Below are 25884 nucleotides of genomic sequence, written 5' to 3'. Positions count from 1 at the left end.
ATTTATGTGTCAAAGTTCAAAAAATAAGTACATATTGTACAAGGAAACTTTAATTCTTTTCACAACTTAATTTCAAAGAAAGTGGTTGTATTTAGCTTAAGTAAAAGTTGAAATTGTGTAATGATCTTTGACAACTCGCCGTGTATGGTATTTTTGATATAAAATTTCTTCCTGGTATTTATTTGACAGTCAAGGCAATAATGCTTCTGCACTGTAAGTAGTAGGGTTGGATGTCCTGGTACATATTAGTAGTATCAGTAAATGAAGCAGCAGATAATATTTAACTGCCCGTGATGTGTTTCCATTATCTTGTGGATAGGATGTTACCATCCCCATTTTCAGTTGATAAAACCAAGACTTAGATAGATTGATAATTTGCAAGAGTCCTCAAATTTGCTAATTTATGGATTCTGGAAAAGACCAGAACTTAAGCTTTTTTGGGTTTTGTTTTCTCTTTGGAAAGATAAAAATTAAAATCTTTAGTGCTAATTGTACACCTGGCACTATCCTGAGTGTTTTACATAGATTTCAGGCTCAAGGTGATTAGTATTTTCCCCATCATGCATGTAAGAAAAATGAGCCTTTCATAGGTAAAGAGACCTGCCCCAAATCACAGCTAGTAAATCACAGATTTACCTCCTGCTGGGTCTACCAAGACAGTAAGGCCCTGACAATACTTTCACCTGAGACATTTCTCATGGCTGTTTGTGTAGCTGCTTATTTTGAGAGATGAGATAACATTCCACTGGACAAAGAGAAGGTTTGCTTACAGCTTGCTATAAAAGCAGTGGATTCTCCACACTCAGTGTTCCACAGCTGTGAGGCAGACACGCAGGCGTGTTGTGCCCACCTGAGCCTGATGTATTGTTCCCACGAGACCTGAGGATGATGGGGAATTTGAGCAAAGACCCTGAGGCTCCTGCTGCTTGCTGGCAATAAGGAATAATGGCGCTGGAGTCCTGTGTCTGCAGTCAGCACTCATGAAATATTGGGTCGACCAAAAAGTTTGTTCAGGTTTTTCCGTAACATGTTATACATACATACATATGATGCATAATAGGCTAACTTTATAAGTAGAATAAAATCAAATCCCAAACTTGACAATCTAGAGTCATGTGTCTCACCCCAACACCCTCACTTGAAAAGCACTTCATTTAAAAAATATCAGTATAATTCATGGATATCATTTAGAAGTTCAGACAGTTACATAAAACATACCAAAATCAGCTGTACCTTTGCCCTGCCCATCCCTATCCCCAGTTCATTTCCAGCTCCTCAGAGGCAGCCTTCTTTAGATATGTGTCTGCAACTTACATTCACATATTTAAATTGCTATCATGTTATGCTTGATTTTTAAAATTTGTGAAGGTGTCTATTAAATTGCTACAAAGGAAAATAAGAATTTACTGCCCTTATACCACACTCTGTGTACACAACTCTCCAGCAGAATTTGAAATTCAGTTATGTAAACATTAATGGTTAAATTAATATGCAGTGTTTACATGTTGTGAATATGTAATTACTGTTGATGGTGAAGCTTAGTCATTTGCTGTAATTACAGTGCTTGGATAGAATTTTGTTTTCCCTAGTGTTAACAATTGTCTCATTTTAATCATCTCTTCCGTTTCTATTCCCTACTATTACTTCACACTCAACAAACTCCCTTTCAGAACCAAATCCCTCCCAGTGATTAAACAGAGCAGGCAATGGATCAATTCCTTGCTTTTCATAGAAATCTTGTTTCTTTTTCTCATCTTCCTTTCTGGTCAGATATTGATACTCTGATTTTCATATCCTTTCCCTCTGATTTCCTATTTCTTAATATCTTGATTCTACTTCTTGGCAGATTTCTTCACTTCATTTGTTCTTTGCAAGAACAAATATTTGATTGATGTTTTTTCCACTTTGGTTTACTATTTGCACTTTCTATGCTCTGAATGACTCCGTTTCTCCTTTCCTAAATGTCTCTTATTTCATGCCTGCTGTTGCATCATCTGTCCAGAGTTTTTTTTTTTTCTTTATGGCCTTTTCTGCTCCCTGAATTTTCCCTTGAGTCATTTCTTTGTTTGTTTCTTTAATTTTCTTCTCTTTGCTCTTTATTTCCTCTGCATGTGTATTCTGGCCTCTGCTTCTTTTTTCATTACTGGTCCTATTGCAGGATGTCCTCCAATATCTGTTTATATTGAAGAATGAGGTACTAAAAGCTATTTGGAGTGCAACTAACAGCAGATGATTCACTGAGTAATGGTCTTCACCTTAGGATGGCTGCCCAGATTTTTCACTGGTGGTTCCCCAATTGTCTGTACATCTTTCCTCTTGGGCATTTTAGGGGGAATAGGAATATCACCATTCAGTGTGCAGAACTCACAGAACCTTCATTTTCTTGGGGTGATGCTTCACCACAGATGCCAGTTGTGCCTGGAGTCCCTACTCTCCAGAAGTTTTTGGCCCAACTTGTGGAGGTTTTCTGTCCTCCTGCTTTCTGCCCAGTTCAGAAGGCAAAAAGTTAGATCCTAGTCTGAAGAACACAGGCAAGAAAATCAGGATAAAGGACTCACCGTCATTCCTGCTTAGGTTACATCAACTCTCTTTCTTTATCTCCTTTCTAGCCCCCATTTTCTTATTTATTTATTTAGGCTGTGCCAGGTCTTAGTTGCAGCACGTGGGCTTCTTAGTTGCAGCATGTGGGCTTCTTAGTTGCGGAACGCATGCAGGATCTAGTTCCCCAACCAGGCGCCCTGCATTGGGAGTGTGGAGTCTTGCACACTGGACCACCAGGGAAGTCCCCTAGACCCCATTTTCTGAAGTCCTACCTGCCTCAAATTTCTAAAAGTTTGAGGATATTATTTTCTTCCTTTTGCATTCCCCCACTTCAGTTTAGGTTTTGGTTATCTCTGTGAAGTCAGTTTTCACAAGTGCATTCATTTTCAAGTTTCCTAACATATCTTGTCATCACTCATCTGTCACTGTTTTCTTTCCCATTATTTTCATCTTCCTGTGTGTTAATGTCATTTCATTCCTTATTCAGTTTATTTCTTTGTTTTAGTGGCTTTAAGAAGGAAGTACATCAGCCATAAAAATGAAAGAAATTGGGTCATTTGTAGAGATGTGGATGGACATAGAGAGTGTCATACAGAGTGAAGTAAATCAGAAAGAGAAAAGCAAATATCGTATATTAATGCATATATGTGGAATCTAGAAAAATGGTATAGATGATCTTAGTTGCAAAGCAGAAATAGAGACACAGACGCAGAGAACAAATGTATGGATACCAAGGGGGAAAGGGGTGGGGTGGGAGGAATTGGGAGACTGGGATTGACACATATCCATTATTGATACTATGTATAAAATGGACAACTGATGGGAACATGCTGTATAGCACAGGGAACTCACCTAGTGCACTGTGGTAACCTAAATGGGAAGGAAGTCCAAAAGGGAGGGGATATCTGTATGTGTACGGCTGATACATTTTGTTGTGCAGTGGAGGCTAACACAACATTGTAAAGCAACCATGCACCAATAAAAATTAATTAAAAAAATAATTAGAAAAACATTTTAAAAGGAGAAAAGAGATTTCAAAAAGTATAATTACAAATTATACTGTCTCCAGATGATTATCAATTGAAGTAAATTGGCCTCCTAATGGTAGTTCAAGTAATCACAGATTAAGCTAAAATGCTATCACCAAGGTGTTAGGAAATATGAAGAATTTTAAGGCAGAGAAAATGAAGAAATAAATGTGTACAAAAAAAAGAAGGAAGTAGTGAGAAATGGATAAGTTCAATAGGTCAGGTTTGCCAGGATATTTTGCTTCTTTCTTTGAACAGGCAGGAAAGCAGACCTCTCATGAAACATCACAGATGCTCCATTTGTAAACTGAACAAGATTTTTTTTCCTAGCACATCTTTTGTTAACAAAGAAACTGTTTGCCATTTCAAAATTTCAAAGTCCTGTGAGATTTCCAAAAACAACTCACAAAAAAATGAATTTAGTCTTTGATCATGTGAGCCAGGAGAGAGCAAACAAAAACCAGGGGCCAAGAGACATCATCGGTTTCATCTGAACTCATACTAAAAGATGAAAAATGCAATTCTGAATTATTCTATAACTTTTCTCAAAATATTAGAAGAAATGTGGGAAATTCATAATGGATGGCACCATTTTCCAAGTCCAATGACTTGATATAAACAACTAAATAGCCATAATCATATAGGATACAATAGAATATACACACACATTGTATTTCAATTCTATCAATGGAAATCTTCTAGACACTATTATTTTGCAGAATGATTATCACATGCTACCTGGTGATATATTCTTGCAACCTATGACACCCAAAATCTGTCTGAAATGAAAAGGTACCTTACAATTAAAAATAAATTATACCTTTCACAAAGTTAATTTTCAAATTAGCAGGAAAGGAGGTAAATTTGCTTTGTTTACACCTCGCATGGATCCCCTGATAGCCATCAGAAATCCACATCACAGAGGAGTCAAGGGTCGTGACTTCAGGTTAAAAGCCTCTGTCACTTAAAACATATGTATTTAATTCATAAGTAATATATAACTCTTACTGAAAAAGTCAAACAATATTAACTTACATATAGTGAAATCTGTAGTTCATCTTTATTTCTACCCAAGCTTTACAGCTCATTTCCATAACTGGTTATTCTTAACCAATTGTGGGCATCCTTCTGCACTTCTTGTGTGGAGTTAGATATACGTGTACCTTTCCATACACTTCTAGGCTTACATATATAGAATGTTTTAAACAAAAATAAGCATGAAACATTTCTAACCTTAAAGATATTTTGGAGGCTTTTTCTTATGAATACATTTAGGTCTATCTCACGCAGGGTACTCCTTGATGTTGGGCTATCATTGTGTTCTGCCTTGTTCTCCTTTGTGAATATATAGGGTCTTTTCTTTTGTTGCTATTTCAGTGGTGCAGCGGGCATCTTTGTAAATGTGTCTTGTGTACATGTGAACACATAAGTAATGTAAATTCCTAGAAGCAGAATTGTTGAGTTGAAGGATAAGTGTATTTTATATGTTTATATATACTAAGAAATCATCTTCCCAAACAGTTAATTTCAAGTCATATGCCTACAAAAGGGTATTAGACAATGCTGACTATTACATCTTGTTAATTTCTGCCAATATGTTTATTAAAAATGTTTTATTATTTATTTTTCATTTTCCCTTACATCAATATTATAATTTTTGCTTCAGCTGTCAAATATAATTTAGAAAACTTAAGAGGAGAAGAAAAGTCTATTATATTTGCTCATATTTCTGATGACAGTTTCCTTTCTTCCTCTTGACGTTCCAATGTTTCTTCTTTTATTATTTCCTTTCTGTTTAGAAAACTTCCTTTAGCTATACTTTCAGGGGAGGTCTACTTGTGACAAATTCTCTTAGTTTTCCTTTATCCAAGAAGATCTCAATTTCCCCTTCATTTCTGAAGGATATTTTCACTGGGCACAAGATTCTAGGATGACAATTCCTTTCTTTCAGCAATTGAAAAATATGTGTCACTTCTTTCTGGTTTTTATCATTTCTGATGAGAAATTTTTTATCATTTCAATTATTTTTCCCCTATAGATAAGCTGTTGTTATTCTCTGGATGTTTTCAGGATTTTTATTTAGTTTTCAGAAGTTTGTGTATGATGTGACTTGGTATGAATATCTTTGGGATTTAATTCAATATCTTGAACCTGCAGGTTTATGCCTTTTGCAAAATGTATGCAAGTTTCAGTCATTAATTCCTCTAGTATTTTTTGTAGCTCTATACTCTATTCTCCCTCTCCATCTGAGACTCTGATGACACGAACGTTAGACTTTTGTTATACTGCCAGAGGTCCCTGAGGCTCTGTCCTCCCCTGGCCCCCAATCTATCATTTCTCTGTTGTTCAGAGTGGGTAATTTTTTTACTATTCTTAGGGTTCACTGAATCTTTGTCCTCTCCATTTTTCTACTGAGCCTATCCACTAGGTTTTTATTTTAACTATTGTATTTTTCAGTCCTAAAATTTTTATTTGGTTCCACTTTATACCTTCTATTTCTTTGCTGAGGCTTTCTATTTTTTTTGTCAGTTTCAAGCATATTTGTAAGTGTTCACTGAATCATTTTCGTCATGGCCATTTTAACGTCTGTCGATAATTTTAACAACCTCATCATCTTGTTGTTGGCATCTGTTGATTGTCTTTTTTCATTCAGTTTCAGGACTTTCCGGTTCTTTGTATGGTGAATGATATTTGGTTGAAGGCTAGACATGTTTATAATATTTTATGAGACTCTGGATCTTATTTAAACTTTCTGTTTGCACTGGTTTTCTCTGACACTGCTCTGTCAGGGCAAGGGGGTGTGGGTGCTACCTTATTCCTTCCAGGTAGAGGTAGAAGTCCAGTTCATATCCCAGTCTAAGATTTGTAAAGAAAAAATTATCCCACGAATTCACTTCCATGTTGTTTCTTGGGTTCCAAGGTCCTTACTCAGTCAATGTTATTATGTCTACCATTGTGAGTCTCCCCAAGTTTGTGATATACATAGTGTCTAGGGTTTTCAGTTGTACTTGGCAGAAGAAATAGGGAAAACTACATCTGCTCCATCTTCCCACTATCTTTTGATACTTATGCTTTTTAGTAATTTTCCAAAAACGTTCAAAATTCTCTTGCTTAGACCTAGGTTTCACCATTAAGCTATTCATTCATATGGGAGCACAGGGCTTAATTAGTGAATGAGATCTGAAATCTTCCTTTATGTATTATGCAACAATTAACGATTCAGGATTATATTAACACATATTAGCTAGTTTTCAGAAATCTGATGAAAGTGTCAATTCACAATAGAGTGATGTCACCTTGTCATTCTTAGGAAATGATAAATGTATTGAAAGGAAATTTGTTCATATGGAATAGAAAAATATGCAAAACAGATATAATATACTGGGATAAAGACATTAGCATTATTTACAAAACCACTTTGTAGAAAAAAGTTTTCAAAATCACTAAGCTACTAAGATTAAAGTTTCATTCCTGTTATTTCTATTTTATACTATTACCTGGCAAAAATAGCAACTCTCCCTGATATTGAGCAGATGAATTCAAAATCAAATATACCCATTCCTGACGAGAAGAAAAGTTAACAAAAGGGAAATAGAGAGGTAAAAGCTAAGGGATTAATATTCAGGCTACAGCTCCAATATTAAGTTTACCTTGATACCTTTAAAACATGTTACTGGTGATACAAATATTTTTGAAGCAGTTGCCTATTGCAATAAATAGAGCATATTGTATCTTCTAAGAAATATGACATGAATTCTGGTCCTAACTTCCTGCGTTTTTTTAAATTGAACTAAGTGATAAAAATAACTATGGAAAATTTAAGATAACCATTTTATTTTAGAATATTTAGAATAGTTTTCAGATGGCACACAAGTCATCAAGTAGATTAATATAGCTATTTACTGAATTTATACCTATTTGCTATTAAATGAACAGCCAAAGCTGAATGAGTTCTAAAGTTCAACTGTCAAGAAATGTTATTTTTTGTGTTTATATTTTGGTATTATTGTTATGTTTTGATATTAGCTTTAAAAGGCTACATGGTCTTCTGAGAAATGTATAATAAATAACTAAAATGTAAATAAGATCTTTTTCTAAAGGATGACCACAGAAGCTCAAGGACATCTTAAAAAATACATACACCTGATAAATAATTTATGGGAAATGGATCCAAGACAAGAAAACTTAAATATTTCTTCACGTATAAATATTTAAAGGAAGTATGCACACATAAAAATACAATCACAACATATGATTCAGGCTACATTCAATTTGCCTTTAAACCACCCACTAACTTGGCTGATGTAAGAACCTGGGCCATTTGTTAAAAAAGTGGATTTCCAAGAGTTACTCATATAGTTCCTGGATCTGGAACTTGGTGTCTTACTGTTGATTAAATATATTTGGGAAATGGTATAGTGGGAACTTAAGTGGAACAATGAAAGCACTTACTCAAAAATTTTAAAACACTCACTAAAAACTAAAAAAACCCTGCTACTCTGTTTCACTGAAATCAGGGATTTAAGCCTATGGCTCACCTTATTGAATAAAGAACATTCCCATTCTTGAAAATTCTTAACAATTTGTTGTCTGTAGTGACTTCATGAAAGTTGGCTCCCTTTTCATTGGCAAAGAACAAATCAGGTTTCCAAATGGAGTCCAACATGGAAGGGTCTAGGTCTAAGGAGTCATCAGGATATTCACTATATGCAAGTCGAGGATCGTTCCATTTCTGACGAAGAAAGATATTCACTCTGTAATCCTGTGACGAAAGAAAGGGTGAAAAAAGCCTGGTTTAAAATATTTAGACTTGTATGTGTTAGTCTTCGGGCTTCTCTGAATTATAGCAAAAGCCACTGACATCCTTGTGAGCTTTCCATACCCCTCAGTCCTCACTTGTTACCACCAAGAGTCACTCTAGTTCTGAGGATTTGTCCAGGTTTTTTGTGATCTATGTGCCTCCAAAGAAAAGGCCACAGAAGAGCACAATTTTATCATGCTTGTATTTTGCTGTTCCATTAAAATTTTACTCTCCTGGCTTGTCAGAATAAAATATTGGATTGCTATTAAACGCTCAGAATAAAATATTTTCAGATTTGCATTTATTTTCTAGAACCATTTCTTTTAGTAGGTATCCATTAGCATCCAGAATGCATTTAGTGAAATTTTCTTGAAAGCTGTCTATTTTCTAAAAATGAACATATGTACTTCTTTACAATAAAGGCACATTTTCTCATCTTTAGTATAATATGTAAGTTCTATGAAATTGGTGATTTGGTAAAAATAAAAGGTGGTTTTCAAATAATAAGGGATGAAACCTTTTGCTAGGTGTCCCATGTGTTTTCCAAAGTGACAAATCCTTTAAGATTTGACTTAAGAGATTTCCCAATTAGACCTTTCATAATTAAGTTAAAAGGAGAGTCAATGATTTCAAAGTCTTGCTCACAATTTCCGGACTAATGTATAGAGTGACAAAGATTGACAGCTATGTGTATGTGTGGTATTTGTACACAGTATATGAGTATAAGTACTATCTCTGACGTTACAAATACAATTTTCCCCTTAGACTTTTGAAACGAGCAAATAAACATGCAGACTTCATTATAAGTAAAGTGAACATTTTAAGAAAGCTTCATTTCCACAAAAAATAGCCAGGGCTGGAGATATTCAGAGAAACTGAATATCAGTTTTTGTCTATTTTTTCATTCCTTGAATACCAAATTACCAGTAGTCAGAATAGAGTGACCAAGCAATCACAAAGAATGCTTCCGTAATATCAGACCCGTAGACTGGTTATCTTGCAAGGAGGTCAGATTCAGAGTTTGTAGTGAATGTTACAAATGTATATGTGGCCTTGATCATTAGTTGTGCACTGAGATCCCTGTCTTCTAACTGTAACTAAGGTTACATACCAGATAGTATTTTTTCTGCTTGCTAGGTGCCCCATGTATTTTCCAAAGTGACAATGGAGCAGAGGTCACTTCAGCTTTCTACCACAAAGCTCACGATAATGTGGAAATCTCATCAGCCTCGAGGATCTGCAGAACTTATAAACGGGGATACATGAACAAGCTTCTACCAGCCAAGGACGGGTCATCCTCTCCTAGACTAGGGTTCAGAGCCCCAAGAAGCACAGCTCCATGGCTGGTGGCCAGGTCCTGCATCCCTCGATGTTCTGTAATCTGTGCATCCACCCTAACTACCACCAAACACATCAATGATTGGACTAAAGTCAGTTTCCCTCTGCCTGACCTCTAGGGAGGACTAAAGCAAGACAAGTTATAATGACACCTGCCAGGAAAAATAACTGACTCGTAAAGAATTTCCTTTTGGACTGATTCTTAAGACATATTTTTAAAGATGAAGTATTTTTATGCTGTAACAAATGTATTGATTGAGAACACGCTGTGATGCTAAAATAAAAGTCCTTCTAAGCTGCAGCCTATGTGATAAAATTTGGTAGACTCTCCTCATCTTTATGTTATTGGTTTAGTGATAAACTTTATAGACACAGTCTCAGATCTTCCAGGAACACTTTTTGCTCCAAGAATGAGCTGAAAAAAGACATCAAGTAGCCTTCAGTTTCTGTTTCTAAATAACACAAGGAAAACATCAACTGTCATCTGTCACCAAGGTCGAATGTTATCCTGTATCCATTGTGCTCTTTTTGTGAATAAGCAGGACTATCTTTGTTTACTAACATGTTGAGGTCTTTGGTTTAGAGCCAAGGTTCAAAGCAAAACTGAAAAATGACCATTTCCTGAAAACCCAGAAACTTAGGTTTCAACAGTCCTCACAATTTGGGTTTGGACCTGCCTGCAAATGAACATTGTAATGGGAAGCTTCCCTATCAAACAAATTCCACTTTTCAAAAATAAACTTTTAAGCTCACCTCCTCATAGCCAATGTATCCCATCTGTGCTCAGCAACCGATTATATTATTTCTGAATCCTGATCATAAGTGAAAATGTGCAAAGAAAAGGGTATAAAAAACATTCAAATAATACCACTCTAAAAGAAGTCCTTGTAACTCAAGTTGAAATAACTTGCTTATAATAAAAGGCCATGGACCAAAGAAGGAAACAGCTTTGCAAAACAGAGACAAATGGATGTGTATGCAGCATATGAAAAAAAATGTCAAGTGGACTTACTAAAGCCAGATTAAAAATTCAGTCATTCCTTGGACATACTTAAAGACTAAGTGTTTTTGTTTGTTTGTTTGTTTTGGGGGGAGGTTTCTGTTTTATTTATTTATTTATTTATTATTTTAATTAACAGTGTTGTGTTACTTTCAGGTGTAAGTGTTTTATTAAAGGAATCTTCCCTGTTAACCCTAGCTATGCTTCTATAAGGGTGAAAATGTAGAAAGCTTATATGTGAGTAAAAAAAGAAGACAATAATAAATATGAGATAATACATCATGAGAATGAAATCAATATTTGTATCTCACATTTCTAAAATCTACCCATGTATTGAATTCATTCATAAGTCTTATAAGGCAGCTGAATTGACATTTACGTGTATGGAATCATAATATTTTAGAACAGAGACATTAATGATTCTTTTTCCCTAGAAACTTCTTTTGTAGTAATATACATTTTTGCAAACCCTTCAGAAGTTAATTTTATTTTTTCATCATTTTGCATGTTACACAATTAATGAGTTATTTTAAATGTTATATAGTGTATTATTAATCTTGTACAACAGTGATAGAAATGTAATCATTATTTCATAATATAGAAAGACTAATTTTGACATTTTGGAAGTCAAATTTTATTATTATTATTAGAATAGAGTGTATCATGCTATTCTAATCACTTTAAATTAATTGTGTAGGAAAATATTTTCTTGACCAAGTAAAATTATATATCATGTTTGGATTCGAAAATAAGTATCCATTAAAATGTGGTTTAAATTCCATCTGTATGTCACACAGTAAATAATAGAACCACACTACATTTTCTGACCTAGTATTTGAAATTCTTACATTATGAGGTATAAATAAATAATAATTCTATTAGGTGAATATTATAATGATTATAATATTATAATATACCAGGCTCAGAAGTAAGTCTTCTTAGGATCAAATGTCAGCTCTCACAGTGAATAGCTTTCTAATCTCCCTGCACCTTGTTTGTTCAACTGTGAAATAGGGATGATTATAACAGCACATCCTCTGATAGAGTTCTTGTTAACACTGGATTGATTCACATAAAGTACTTAGAACCACACTCATTAAATGTTAGACCCCCAAAATTAGAAGCCATATTAGATAGAAATTTGCTTGCATTTTCTGTTTCTAAATTAGTTTTGAAGTACTAGGGGCATTTTGATTTGAATCTGGGATAGTTGAATTTGCCATAGAAGAATATGGGACAGATAACTGTAATGTTGAAATCTGGTAAATAATATCTTTGAAAATTTGCAGAACTATTATGATAAGCTTATCATTGACTTCTGTATTTCAACATTTCTGCATTTTTATATTTTGTCTTTAATCAATTGCCCCCCTCCCTCTTTATATATAAACATACATACATCTACATATTAAATTTGTTTGAGTATATAAGGCCCTTTTCCATCGTAGCAAATACAGCTGTTCACGTTTCACTTTGTGCCAGATGTTATGCTAGGTGCTTCATGGGTTACTTCTACTATTCTCATAGCAAATCTGTGAGGCAGGTGTGATTATTAGGTGTGCTTAGCTTCACAGACGTGGAGAAAGGAGCAAAGACACATTAAGTAACTTCAACGGGGTTACAGAGCTAATAAATGGAAGAGCTATAATCCAGACCACAAGTTCTGATTTCAGCGTTTTAACGATATACTGACTGTGGAATACACTGCCATTCATGATTGCCTTGTATATAAACCAAACATCTTATAAACTAACACAGATTCTGGTTTATGTGGTTTAGGGTGGGGTCTTTTGGTAAGGAATTTGGGGATTTACCGATCAACGTGCTCGCTGGTCGGAAATTACAAGCACTAAAACTGAGTGTTCCCAGATTAAATCGAATTGTTGCCACATTGTCATTTGTCCATAGGGGTACCCTGGTGGGAGACCAAATTTAGTAGAGAGCACAACCCTATGTATCAGCTAAAATGACATATAGAATATTATTTTCATCTTTTGCCTCACAGGGAAGCATAGGATTGCTAGAAATGAACTGAAATGACCAATTAGAAAAAAAGTAGAAAGAAATAATCACCTAAAGTTAACAAAGAAAGTTAAGTACTTCTCTTTTCTTTGGTCCATAATTCAGTTAATTTTTCAATTCCTTAGTGTTTTCAGGCAATTTCTAATCCAGTAGCTAAGCCCACCCCCAAACCCTTCCCCCTTCCTTTTCTCCCTGCCTTCTCACTCCCTTATTTCTGCACTTTTCTGCCCTTTCCTCTCCTTCCTTCTCTACTCCTTTCTGTTTCTGTGTCTCTGTCTCCCTCTCTTTCCTTCCCTCTCTCCTTCTCCCCTTCACTCACACAACTGCGTGCAGCACTCCTGCCCCCTCTGCCTCTTTAAAACCTGCTGCCAAATTATTATTTTGTTGTTGTGGGCAAGTGTTTTTACATTGTATTGTTACAGATCAAAGAAAATATATATCTACAATGCTGCCACTGTTGATATCTTAATACCTTTGTTTTCTTTTCTTCCTACACATTTTCACACAGTTGAAATTTATCATACCTGCTCTTTTGCATCTTTAATTTCACTTAACGTATTTTATGCACTTCCTGGTAATCCTCTTAATCATCATTCCAGTGGCTATAGGATGCACTTTTCTTACACAAATACTTTTTCATATGATTGAATAGGGTCTAGTGCATATGGAATTATGCAATTTGTGACAAACTGAAATGTGTTCATTTATTTTCAATAATCAAATATATTTTTTTGCTTTATGTCTCAATAAATCTGAGCAAGAATTAGGAGTATAAAGTATTTCTAAGAAAGAATGTGCCAGGCATATAATCAGAAGGTAATATGTCTAAAACAAGACTCTTTGAAAATGGCACTGTAAAAATAATCATCACAAAATAGCACAACAATAACCACCAAGTACAGTATTTTTTCTGGACCACTTGAATGCTTTCCAGTTGATTGTAAAATTTTTCATCTAAAATGGGGTTTGTTGTGGCAATTATCACTGCCTTTCTTATTTATAATTTGATCTAATGAGAATGGTTTTACGAATTCAACATTCAGTATACTAATTAATCTTTTGAAAAAGATGCTCTTTCCCAGGTTAAAGAATTCAGTTTCTACCCCTATTTTTAAAGTTGTTGATGATACTGTTGAAGCTATTGTTAGGAAGTGGTACTTAACCTTATTAAATTATTGGAAATTTATTTGAGAGTCATGTGATTTTTAACTTGATATAAATTTTGCCCCAGTATATCATTATTCATTTACTGTCTGTAAAAAGTAAGATGTGAATACCTCATGGTATATACATATATTGGAGCACGTGTCTATTGAAAAATTGAGCTAGATTATATTTATTTTAGCTAAAAACTCAACAGAATTTATTCAAATTAAAAATATTAAAAGATCAATATTATTCTTAAAGTTATTTAGCATTATGCAGCAAATGCTTATTTTATCATATATTGCCAACCTGGAATTTAGTTTAGTGTTGATAATTCAATAGTGAATGATAATCTCTGCTCTCCAATTGCTCACTATATTGTAGAAGATAGCCTGTAAACAGATAATTTTTTTCACATTATAATTGCTATGTTGGAGGCATGTACAGCAAGCTAGGGAAACACAAAGAAGGGCTAGCTAATAGGGACCAAGGTGGAGAGGTTGGGGAAGACTTCCTGTGGAAAATCTAATTGGGCTTTGTTTTCAAAATGAAATAAAATTTAGCTGGGCAAATATTGGGGCCATAATAAAACGTGTCCTGTAAAATACTGGACAGAAAATCCAGTAACCACTAGATTTTTGTATGATTAATATAGGAATTTGGCTGAATCTTAATTATTATAATTTATTATTTATTTCATTGGATATTTACTGAGCACCTTCTGTGGAGCAGGTAATATTCTAAGGGTTATAAAGTTGAATTATACATTGTGTCTATCATCTGGAGGCAAACAGTCTAGGTAAGAAAAGGAGATGGAACACATCATGAATAAAAGCAGGGAATGTGGAAGGAAGACACTATGAAAATAAGAGCTTTGCTGATTTTCACCTGGTGTTAGAGTCTTATTTTTCTAAAAAATAAAATAAAGAGTGTGAAAAAATAAGTCTTAAAGATATATATATATAGGGCACTACGACTGCAAATTATTTTCTGGATGAAGGTACAAAATACATATACTTCTTAAAAGTATTGCTGTCTTACAAGACAAGAAGAGGATTCTTCAAAGACAAAAAGAGTAACAAAAATAAGAGTGAGCTAAAGCCAAAGGAATGAGAAACAAACACAAATGCCTGAACTGGGAGACGGAGCCTTGGGCCACCACAAGGTAGAAAAACAGAACTTGTGACTGAGGATTAATTAATTAGACCCTCAACATTATCATAGATTAGGTTCAAACAAATATGAGCTCATAACAACGACAATATTTTAACTAAAGACAAAAGAAACCAGACATGAGCAGACATGGACTGCAATGGAAATACCAGATCAAGAATAGGAAATAAACATGTAAAATGTATTTAAAGAAATAAAAGATAAACTTGATAATAGGAAGCTATAATACCAGAGATATTTTTTAAATAATCAAATTGAATAATAAATGAAATGAAAATATAATTGTTGAAATTAAAAGTTTAATGAATATGTAAAAGCATATAAGAATCAGTTGATGACACTGCAGAAATACAAAAGATCATCAGAGATTACTATAAGCAACTCTATGCCAATAAAATGGACAACCTGGAAGAAATGGACAAATTCTTAGAAATGCACAACCTGCCAAGACTGAATCAGGAAGAAATAGAAAATATGAACAGACCAATCACAAGCACTGAAATTGAAACTGGGATTAAAAATCTTCCAACAAACAAAAGCCCAGGACCAGATGGCTTCACAGGGGAATTCTATCAAGCATTTAGAGAAGAGCTAACACCTATCCTTCTCAAACTCTTCCAAAATATAGCAGAGGGAGGAACACTCCCAAACTCATTCTACGAGGCCACCATCACCTTGATACCAAAACCAGACAAGGATGTCACAAAGAAAGAAAACTACAGGCCAATATCACTGATGAACATAGATGCAAAAATCCTCAACAAAATACTAGCAAACAGAATCCAACAGCACATTAAAAGGATCATACACCATGATCAAGTGGGGTTTATTCCAGGAATGCAAGGATTCTTCAATATACGCAAATCAATCAACGTGATACACCATATTAACAAACTGAAGGAGAAAAACCATATGATCATCTCAATAGATGCAGAGAAAGCTTTTGACAAAATTCAACACCCATTTATGATAAAAACCCTGCAGAAAGTAGGCATAGAGGGAACTTTCCTCAACATAATAAAGGCCATATATGACAAACCCACAGCCAGCATCGTCCTCAATGGTGAAAAACTGAAACCATTTCCACTAAGATCAGGAACAAGACAAGGTTGCCCACTCTCACCACTCTTATTCAACATAGTTTTGGAAGTTTTAGCCACAGCAATCAGAGAAGAAAAGGAAATAAAAGGAATCCAAATGGGAAAAGAAGAAGTAAAACTGTCACTGTTTGCAGATGACATGATACTATACATAGAGAATCCTAAAGATGCTACCAGAAAACTACTAGAGCTAATCAATGAATTTGGTAAAGTTGCAGGATACAAAATTAATGCACAGAAATCTCTGGCATTCCTATATACTAATGATGAAAAATCTGAAAGTGAAATCAAGGAAACACTCCCATTTACCATTGCAACAAAAAGAATAAAATATCTAGGAATAAACCTACCTAAGGAGACAAAAGACCTGTATGCAGAAAATTATAAGACACTGATGAAAGAAATTAAAGATGATACAAATAGATGGAGAGATGTACCATGTTCTTGGATTGGAAGAATCAACATTGTGAAAATGACTCTACTACCCAAAGCAATCTACAGATTCAATGCAATCCCTATCAAACTACCAATGGCATTTTTCACAGAACTAGAACAAAAAATTTCACAATTTGTATGGAAACACAAAAGACCCCGAATAGCCAAAGCAATCTTGAGAACGAAAAACGGAGCTGGAGGAATCAGGCTCCCTGACTTCAGACTATACTACAAAGCTACAGTAATCAAGACAGTATGGTACTGGCACAAAAACAGAAAGATAGATCAATGGAACAGGATAGAAAGCCCAGAGATAAACCCACGGACATATGGTCACCTTATCTTTGATAAAGGAGGCAGGAATGTACAGTGGAGAAAGGACAGTCTCTTCAATAAGTGGTGCTGGGAAAACTGGACAGGGACATGTAAAAGTATGAGATTAGATCACTCCCTAACACCATACACAAAAATTAGCTCAAAATGGATTAAAGACCTAAATGTAAGGCCAGACACTATCAAACTCTTAGAGGAAAACATAGGCAGAACACTCTATGACATAAATCACAGCAAGATCCTTTTTGACCCACCTCCTAGAAAAATGGAAATAAAGACAAAAATAAACACATGGGACCTAATGAAACTTAAAAGCTTTTGCACAGCAAAGGAAACCATAAACAAGACCAAAGGACAACCCTCAGAATGGGAGAAAATATTTGTAAATGAAGCAACTGACAAAGGATTAATCTCCAAAATTTATAAGCAGCTCATGCAGCTCAATAACAAAAAAACAAACAACCCAATCCAAAAATGGGCAGAAGACCTAAATAGACATTTCTCCACAAAAGATATACAGACAGCCAACAAACACATGAAAGGATGCTCAACATCTTTACTTATTAGAGAAATGCAAATCAAAACTACAATGAGATATCATCTCACACCAGTCAGAATGGCCATCATCAAAAAATCTAGAAACAATAAATGCTGGAGAGGGTGTGGAAAAAAGGGAACACTCTTGCACTGCTGGTGGGAATGTGAATTGGTACAGCCACTATGGAGAACGGTATGGAGGTTCCTTAAAAAACTACAAATAGAACTACCATATGACCCAGCAATCCCACTACTGGGCATATACCCTGAGAAAACCATAATTCAAAAAGAGACATGTACCAAAATGTTCATAGCAGCCCTATTTACAATAGCCCGGAGATGGAAACAACCTAAGTGTCCATCATCGGATGAATGGATAAAGAAGATGTGGCACATATATACAATGGAATATTACTCAGCCATAAAAAGAAATGAAATTGAGCTATTTGTAATGAGGTGGATGGACGTAGAGTCTGTCATACAGAGTGAAGTAAGTCAGAAAGAGAAAGACAAATACTGTATGCTGACACATATATATGGAATTTAAGAAAAAAATGTCATCAAGAACATAGGGGTAAGACAGGAATAAAGACACAGACCTACTAGAGCATGGACTTGAGGATATGGGGAGGGGGAAGGGTAAGCTGTGACAAAGTGAAAGAGCGGCATGGACATATATACACTACCAAACGTAAGGTAGATAGCTAGTGGGAAGCAGCCACATAGCACAGAGAGATCAGCTCGGTTCTTTGTGACCGCCTGGAGGGGTGGGATAGGGAGGGTGGGAGGGAGACGCAAAAGGGAGGGGATATGGGAACATATGTATATGTATAACTGATTAAATTTGTAAAAAAAAAAAAAAAAGAATCAGTTGAAATGAGAATTGAACAGAATGTACAGCTAAAGAAATATCCCAGATTAAAATAGTGGGAGAAATGGAGAAAGAAAAATTTTTTTAAAGTTGAGTCTTTAAGGATAAAATGGCAAAACATAAAGCAATCTGCATCTAATTAGGATCCCAGAAGGATGAATTAGAGTAGAGAAAGCCAATAGTCAGAGAAAATGACAAGGATTTTCAGAACAAACATAAGAAACTAATGCTCGGATTCAGAGAACTCAAAATACATCAATAAAGGTAGGTAAAAATAAGTTTATATGAACACATTATATGAAAACTGCAGAAGAGCAAAGGAAAAGAAAATACCTTTTAAAAAAATTACCTTTCTATTGCCAAATAATATTTCATTGTGTGGAATATCACATTTCATTTATTCATTCATCAAAAAGGAATGGAGTACTGACACATGCTACAACATGAGTGAAATATTATGCTAAAGAGGCCAGTTACAAAAGACCATGTATTATATGATTCCATTTATAGAAAATGTCCACATCAGACAAACCTATGGAGACAGAAAGTAGATTCCTAGTTGAGGGGAAACAGGGAGTGACATGGATGTTAGGTAGTGATAAATGTCCAAAAATATTTGCAATGATGGTTGCACAACTGGTTGCGCAGTTAAGTCTATAATTAAAAATCATTTAATTATAGACTTTAGCTAGATTAATTGCATGGCATGTGTACAGTAAGTACTTATCACCTATACTGGAAAATACTTAGACTGGCAGCAGACTTCTCAACATCAATGATGAAATTCACAATATAATGGGTCAATTTACTCAAAATACTAAGAGAAAATTACAGTGAACTTTGAATAGTGTACTCAGTAATATAATCTTTCAAAACTGAAGATGAAAGAAAGTTATTAATGAAAAATACACAGCTTAATCTTGAACATTTATAAAGTGGACTTCTAATCAATTTACTTCAGAAAGACAGAAAAAAAAAAAGCCACAGAATCCTGTTCCGAAATGCAAACAGAAATGATGAGAAACTGATTAAAGTGGATATAAATTCAACTAGTCTTCCTCTATATAAAAATGTTGCTATGAATGCATAATTTATGGGGTTTAAATGAACTGAAAAATTGGAAAGACAATATCATATACTAAGACTAAAATCATATGTAGAAATACATCCAAACTATGTTAAAGGCTTTTATGCAGAACATTTTATAATTTCTTGACAGCATAAGTACTTAAGTGGAGAGAGATGCCATGATTATACAAAAAATATTATAAAGAGAGCAATTGTTTCCAAATTAGTTGTTAGATTTAGTGCAATTTTTGTCAAAGTCCAACAAATTTTTTGAGGAAATTGACAAGCAAATCTTTAATATATATTTATATTAATCACACAAATTATAAGCTTCAGGAATAGCCAAGGCATGCTTATAAAAGGAGAACAAAAGTAGAGTGATTTCCTGTAATAGATACTTAAAATGACTAAAATGCTGTAAGACATTATGATATTGGTGCAAAGATAAACTGACCAATGGGACAAAATGAAGAGTCTGAAAACAACCCTTATTTGATATATAAAGGAAGTAGTTTGCAGATTAGCGTTAGGTGCTTAATATATGTTTCTGTATATGACAAAAAGTTCACATTCTATCCCAATGTGACACCACTCAAGAAAGCAAGTTTGGGTAAAAGTTCAAGTATAATAGTAAAATTTTTAAAAATAGAAGATATAGCAGAGTATTCTATGGCCTTGAAGTAGGGTAGATTCTTTAATAAATTCTATGATGTCAAAATTAAGAAATTCTATTCATCAACAGGCCACTTAAGGAAAATGGAAAAACAAACCACAGTGGAAAAAGATATTTGCCACACAGGTATAATTGACAATTGGCTATTGCCAGGCTATAAAAAATCTCATACCAATGGATGAGAAAAAGACAAAAAACTGAATAGAATATAGTCAAAAGAAGAAGACGTGTTTCACTGGGCAGAGACCACAAATGTCCAACAAATATGTGAAAAAATGTTCAAACTCACTGGTAAACAAAGATGTGCTAATTAAGATATTGAGGTAGCATTTTATACCCACTGGGTTATTAAAAATAAGAAGTTTGATGATATGCAATTTGGCAAGGATATGGAGCAAAATGATAGCTTATATACTGCAGCTGAAAATAGAAAAAGTGGGAAAAATTGACATTGTATTATAAATTTGATATGTGAATACTCAAGATACAAAAATTTTAGTTCTAAGTATAAATCTTAAAGAAACCCTTCCACATGTGCACCAGGTGACATATACCAAATATTTATAGCAGCACTATTAGTGATAGTGAAAAACAAAAGCAAAACAAAACAAAAACTGGAACCAATCCAAACATTCATTGGCGGGAAAATGTATAATACATTATGTCAACAAAATCAGATACCATATAGCTGTGAAAATGAATTAACACTATATTTGCAATGAGGATAAATCTTAGAAATGTTCAATTTAGTAAAAAAAAAGTGTCAAAAATATGTTATAGCACCATTTTCATAAAATTCAAAACCAAGCGATCCCTCTCTCTCTCTCTCTCTCATTTATCCATCTATTTCTCTTTCCCTCTCTCAAATAAAATTTTGAGGGCAAAGGAATTATAAACACAAAATAGTTGACAGTGGTTACCTAGGGAGATATTAGGAGAATGGGATTTGATGGATTATACAGGTATGTTTAATATTGGTAATATTTTAGTTTTGAAATTAGGTGGTGATTTCAACAGCGTTTGTGTTATTAAATTATACCTTGTCATTTACATATATTATTTATGTAATTACATGCCAAAATATTATGTCTGAATATGAAATTAATCACTGGAAATGCTCATTGGAACCACCCTATTTATTCATGGGAAATACCCTACACACTGTAGTGTTTTGCCATTTATATACTTTGTGCAATATATTTTATGATTTATAACACGTTTTTATTAGCATCTTGTTATGCCTTGCAGACACCTTGATTTTAGCCCAGTAAAACCCATTTTGCAGTTCTGACCTCCAGAATTGTAAGAAAATACATCTTTTGCAGTTTTAAGCCACTAAGTGTGTGGCAATTTGTTACAGCAGCAATAGGAAATGGATACATATATCTCTTAAAATTGATTTGCATACATTTTCATTCTCATTTTTTGAAAAAGTTTCTAGAACAATAGTTTTTTTTTGTTTTTTGTTTTGCTAGTCATTCAAGAGGGTAGAACATTTAAGGCAAAAATCACTGGATTTACAGACAAATGGGAAAAAATAACTCAGAATGCTTCCTGTTTGTAGGAGTACTACTCAGAGATCCTAATTTCAAAATGATCAGAAAATAACTTTCCTTGCTCAAAGAAACAAGGATAAAGTGCAAACTTCCTAAAAAATGTTTCGCTGGTTTAATGTTATAAGATTTTCTCACTCCGAAGTACTGTACAACATATGTTGCTGTGCTTCACAAAGTGCAGAACACAATAGTCAATGGCGGAGTTATTACTCGTAATGTCAGCCCTTGTTGCTCCTACCATCTGCTCTACAAACCCCACCACAAGGACGGTGGTCATCTGGGTCCACTGATTCTGAAATAACAGCCCATTGGGAAAGCCCATTTTCCATTCTCACTACACCAACAGGGAAGAAAGCAGTTTTATAAGAACAATTTAGAGGTTCAGAAAGATTATTTCAAATCTCCCCTTGACATCTTCATTATCTGTATGTTTAATTATTCTCTAGAAAAGGGCAGAATTATTTTAAAATTATAATTTTTTTTTTTTTTTTTTTTTGCTGTACGCGGGCCTCTCACTGCTGTGGCCTCTCCCGTTGCGGAGCACAGGCTCCGGACACACAGGCTCCACGGCCATGGCTCGCGGGCCCAGCCGCTCCGCGGCATGTGGGATCTTCCGGGATCGGGGCACGAACCCGCGTCCCCTGCATCGGCAGGCGGACTCTCAACCACTGCGCCACCAGGGAAGCCCTAAAATTATAATTTTTGAGGAAACTTAATTATGTACCAAAGCTGGAAACATAAAGTTAAGAATTCCCAAGAACTGAGTCGACTTTCAAAGATAAATGGAAAATGAAACATAAAATCAATCCCTGTTTTTCAGAAGTTGAGAGCTTTTTTCTTATAAGAATGGTATTTGGGACGCCCCTTGTGGCGCAGTGGTTAAGAATCATCCTACCAATCAGGGGACACGGGTTTGAGCCCTGGTCTGGGAAGATCCCACATGCCGCGGAGCAACTAAGCCCGTGCGCCACAACTACTGAGCCCACGTGCCACAACTACTGAAGCCCGCGTGCCTAGATCCTGTGCTCCACAACAAGAGAAGCCACCGCAATGAGAAGCCCGTGCACCACAACGAAGAGCAGCCCCCACTCACGGCAACTAGAGAAAGCCCTCACGCAGCAATTAAGACCCAACTGAGCCAAAAAAAAAAATGGTATTTAAAGGAAATAGTTATATAAATTCATATGATTTATCACGATTGATCAGAACATGTGTGTTGAGTGAGTGAACTAACACTCTATGTTATTCATTCAGTAACCTCTGTTTAGATGTAAGATTTGTCTTAGTTTGTTCAGGCTACTATAACAAAATACCATAGACCGGGTGGCTTATAAACAACAAAAATTTATTTCTCATAGTTCTGGAGGCTGGAAGTCTGAGCTTAGGATGCCAGCAACAGGGTGAAGGACCTCTTTCTGGTTGCAGACTTCTCACTGTGTCCCCACATGGCAGAAAGGGCTAGGGGCTCTGGGGGATCTCTTTATAAGGGCACTGATCCCACTCACAAGTGTTCCACCCAAAGGTCCTACCTACTACTACCATCACCTTGGGGTTTCAACGTATGAATTTGTGGGGCACACAAACATGCCGACGATAGCGAGATTGAAAATTAAACCACTGGCAAAAACAATAAAAGGCTACATTCATTTAGAACACTGCCTGTGCTTACACTCCAAGGGTAGAAATTCGGGTGAGGGAAGCTTAGTCCATGGGACCATTCTTCCGAAGTTGATGGAGGTTTATTCCAACTAGTATAGTTCATCCAGTTTGGGCGTGCCGGGCTTTAGAGATAAAGACGACACAAAGCCACTACTTCCAGTAGCTGCTTCCTTTCAATGAAAACCAGTAATTTATGTTGCTCTTCAGTTGTAAGGTAACAATGATCCTCTGCCTTAACGTGCTCCTAGCTCCACAGGCTCCATCCGTCCAGCGATGCCCTTCTGCCTCCGGCGCTCACTTGCCTTCCTACTTGATTGCCCTGTGTCTGCAAATTGTTTGCCCAGGGCTCAGGCGTCCCACAAACTGGGCTAAACAGTCAAGTGGAATGCTTTCTCTCCTTCACTGCAAGTTTTGCCAACAAACCTATAGGTAGGGGGGAAAAATGGCACCATTTCCTGCCTCATCTTTCTGCCCAAATCATTTCATAACGTCTGTTCACTCCGTTTTATATTATACCAAGTAGGAAGAGGAAGTTTATATGTTTCTTGTGGTTGAAGCAGCATAGACGTGGAAATTCTGTCACTACCACTTCCATTCATGACCCCAAGTTTGTATCAAAATGTATACCCAACGTAGAATGTGCTCACTTGTTTATTTCTACTTAATGCTAATCACATAACTGACACATTAAAATGAACCTAATCCTTTACACATAGCACTTATTAATTTTCAATTTGTATATTGAATGACATGTGGGCAGTGATCTGCTTATTATTTATTTTTTGGACTTCCAGTAAGTAATTGTTCCACTACTGGAATGTATGATTTGGATCACAAAAAGCGCAAAGTCTCTTGGAAAATGAACTATTATTTGGTCTTCAGAACATCCTATGGTCAATCAACACTATAAGAGCTCCTCAAATCAAGAAATTATAAGGACCCACTATTAGGAAGAAAACTTTTCTGAGGATAGCTGAGAGACACTTCACAGTTTAAAAGATGGATAATAGCACCACATAATAATAATTTTTTGAAGATTTTCCAACTAGTGTTTCCTTGAATGTCAGATGTGAACTGTGTTATAATTTGTGTCTTTTTCTTTAATTTAAATTGTGGTCAAATACATATAACATTTACCATCAGTGACTTTTAGTACATTCACAATATAGTGCAACCATCCCACTTTCTAGGTCCAGATAATTTTCATCACTTAAAAGGAAACTCTGTGTCCATTAGGTGGTCACTTCTCATTCCCCCTTCCCTCCAGCCCCTGGTGACTGCCAATCTGTTTTCTATCTCTACAGATAGGCCTACTCTGAATATTTCATATTAATGGAATTATACAATATATGGCCTTTTGTATCTGGCTTCTTTCACTTAGCATAGTATTCCCAAGGTTTATTATATGGGTGTTTTTAAAGTGTATTTAAAAATACATAGACATCATCTGTTTAATTTACAGAAACTTGAAGGGTCTCATTGAGATAATTATACATGCAAGGTGATATAATTTTAAAGATGTGTTTTTAGAAGAGAATGCCATATATATGCCATATATGCCATATATATATATATATATATATGATTATAATCAAAATCCACAACAACATAAAAGATGAAAACAATAAGTATTGTTAATTGAATGATTACTTTCAGGCTTGAAACTAGATACCTTAAATAAAATTTGTAATTGAAAAAAATACTGATTAAAATCTGCCTTGTGTATAAATTTTCAAGAATATATTTAATCCTGTAAATGACTAACAGCCTCACCTTGCATTGCAAGTATTTTTCAGTGATACTGATATCATATCATTAATATTGAGTATGATAGCAGAGTCTGACACTAACAGAGCATAGCTTCCCACCAATCAGGTCTTAATTTACTACCATCTGTAATTTGGGATTAATGTTACAGAACAGACTAACAAAGGAAGATTTATTCTGAACCTATATAACATCAAACATTACTAAAGTAAATAAATTATGCAAATCCTTTCTTTACCTTAAGGTATTCCCAGTTTAAATACAGATTTTTTAGTTATACACTAACATAATTTTTAAATTTAATCTATTATTTTGCAACAATGTTCACACTTCCCTTCATAATTTTAATGAACTTTTAACACAGCTGGGATTTGGGAAAAGACATAGTTTAATAAATAAAAACAAAGGAATGCATATTATTGGCAAAGGATTTTTATTTTGTGTGCTTTTACATTTGTCCTCAGTAGAAAAATTGGTCATGTAAACAAATTATTCTAATAAATGTCTTCAATATTTTTAAATTGTTAACACTGAGGCTTAAAATATAACACTTTTATATTTTAATTGATATTTAAATTTTCAGTGGTTTTTCTGAAAAAACTCCTTATGACCTTTGGAAATCTTTTGATTCATGAGGGCTTATACTGTATATTATTTACTATGAAATGGTAGAGGTTGAATATTAAAAGAAAAATGTTCCACTTTGGAAAAGTTTTAGTGAGCTAAATATTAAATGTTCAAGATGAAATTAAATTATATTTAGAATGATGTTTTCCTTCTGAGCAATCCAGATAACTCTCGACTAGCTGTTTGTTGATTTGGAGATTGGCCAAGAT

General features: G+C 34.8%; 1 protein-coding gene across 2 annotated transcripts in view; it reads right to left on the bottom strand.

Annotated features, from left to right (window-relative positions):
• Positions 1-25884, bottom strand: part of GLRA3 (glycine receptor alpha 3) — a 166152-nt gene that overhangs the window by 63702 nt on the left and 76566 nt on the right. For both annotated transcript variants that reach the window (XM_060101473.1, XM_060101474.1), the window contains exon 4: positions 8108-8331. In XM_060101473.1, coding sequence (XP_059957456.1) covers positions 8108-8331 — 224 coding nt within the window. The remainder of the gene's footprint in view (positions 1-8107; positions 8332-25884) is intronic.

Source organism: Mesoplodon densirostris, chromosome 6, assembly GCF_025265405.1.
Source record: "Mesoplodon densirostris isolate mMesDen1 chromosome 6, mMesDen1 primary haplotype, whole genome shotgun sequence".
In the NCBI taxonomy this organism is placed as follows: Eukaryota; Metazoa; Chordata; class Mammalia; order Artiodactyla; family Ziphiidae; genus Mesoplodon; species Mesoplodon densirostris.
This window is presented reverse-complemented; position numbering and strand designations above follow the sequence as displayed.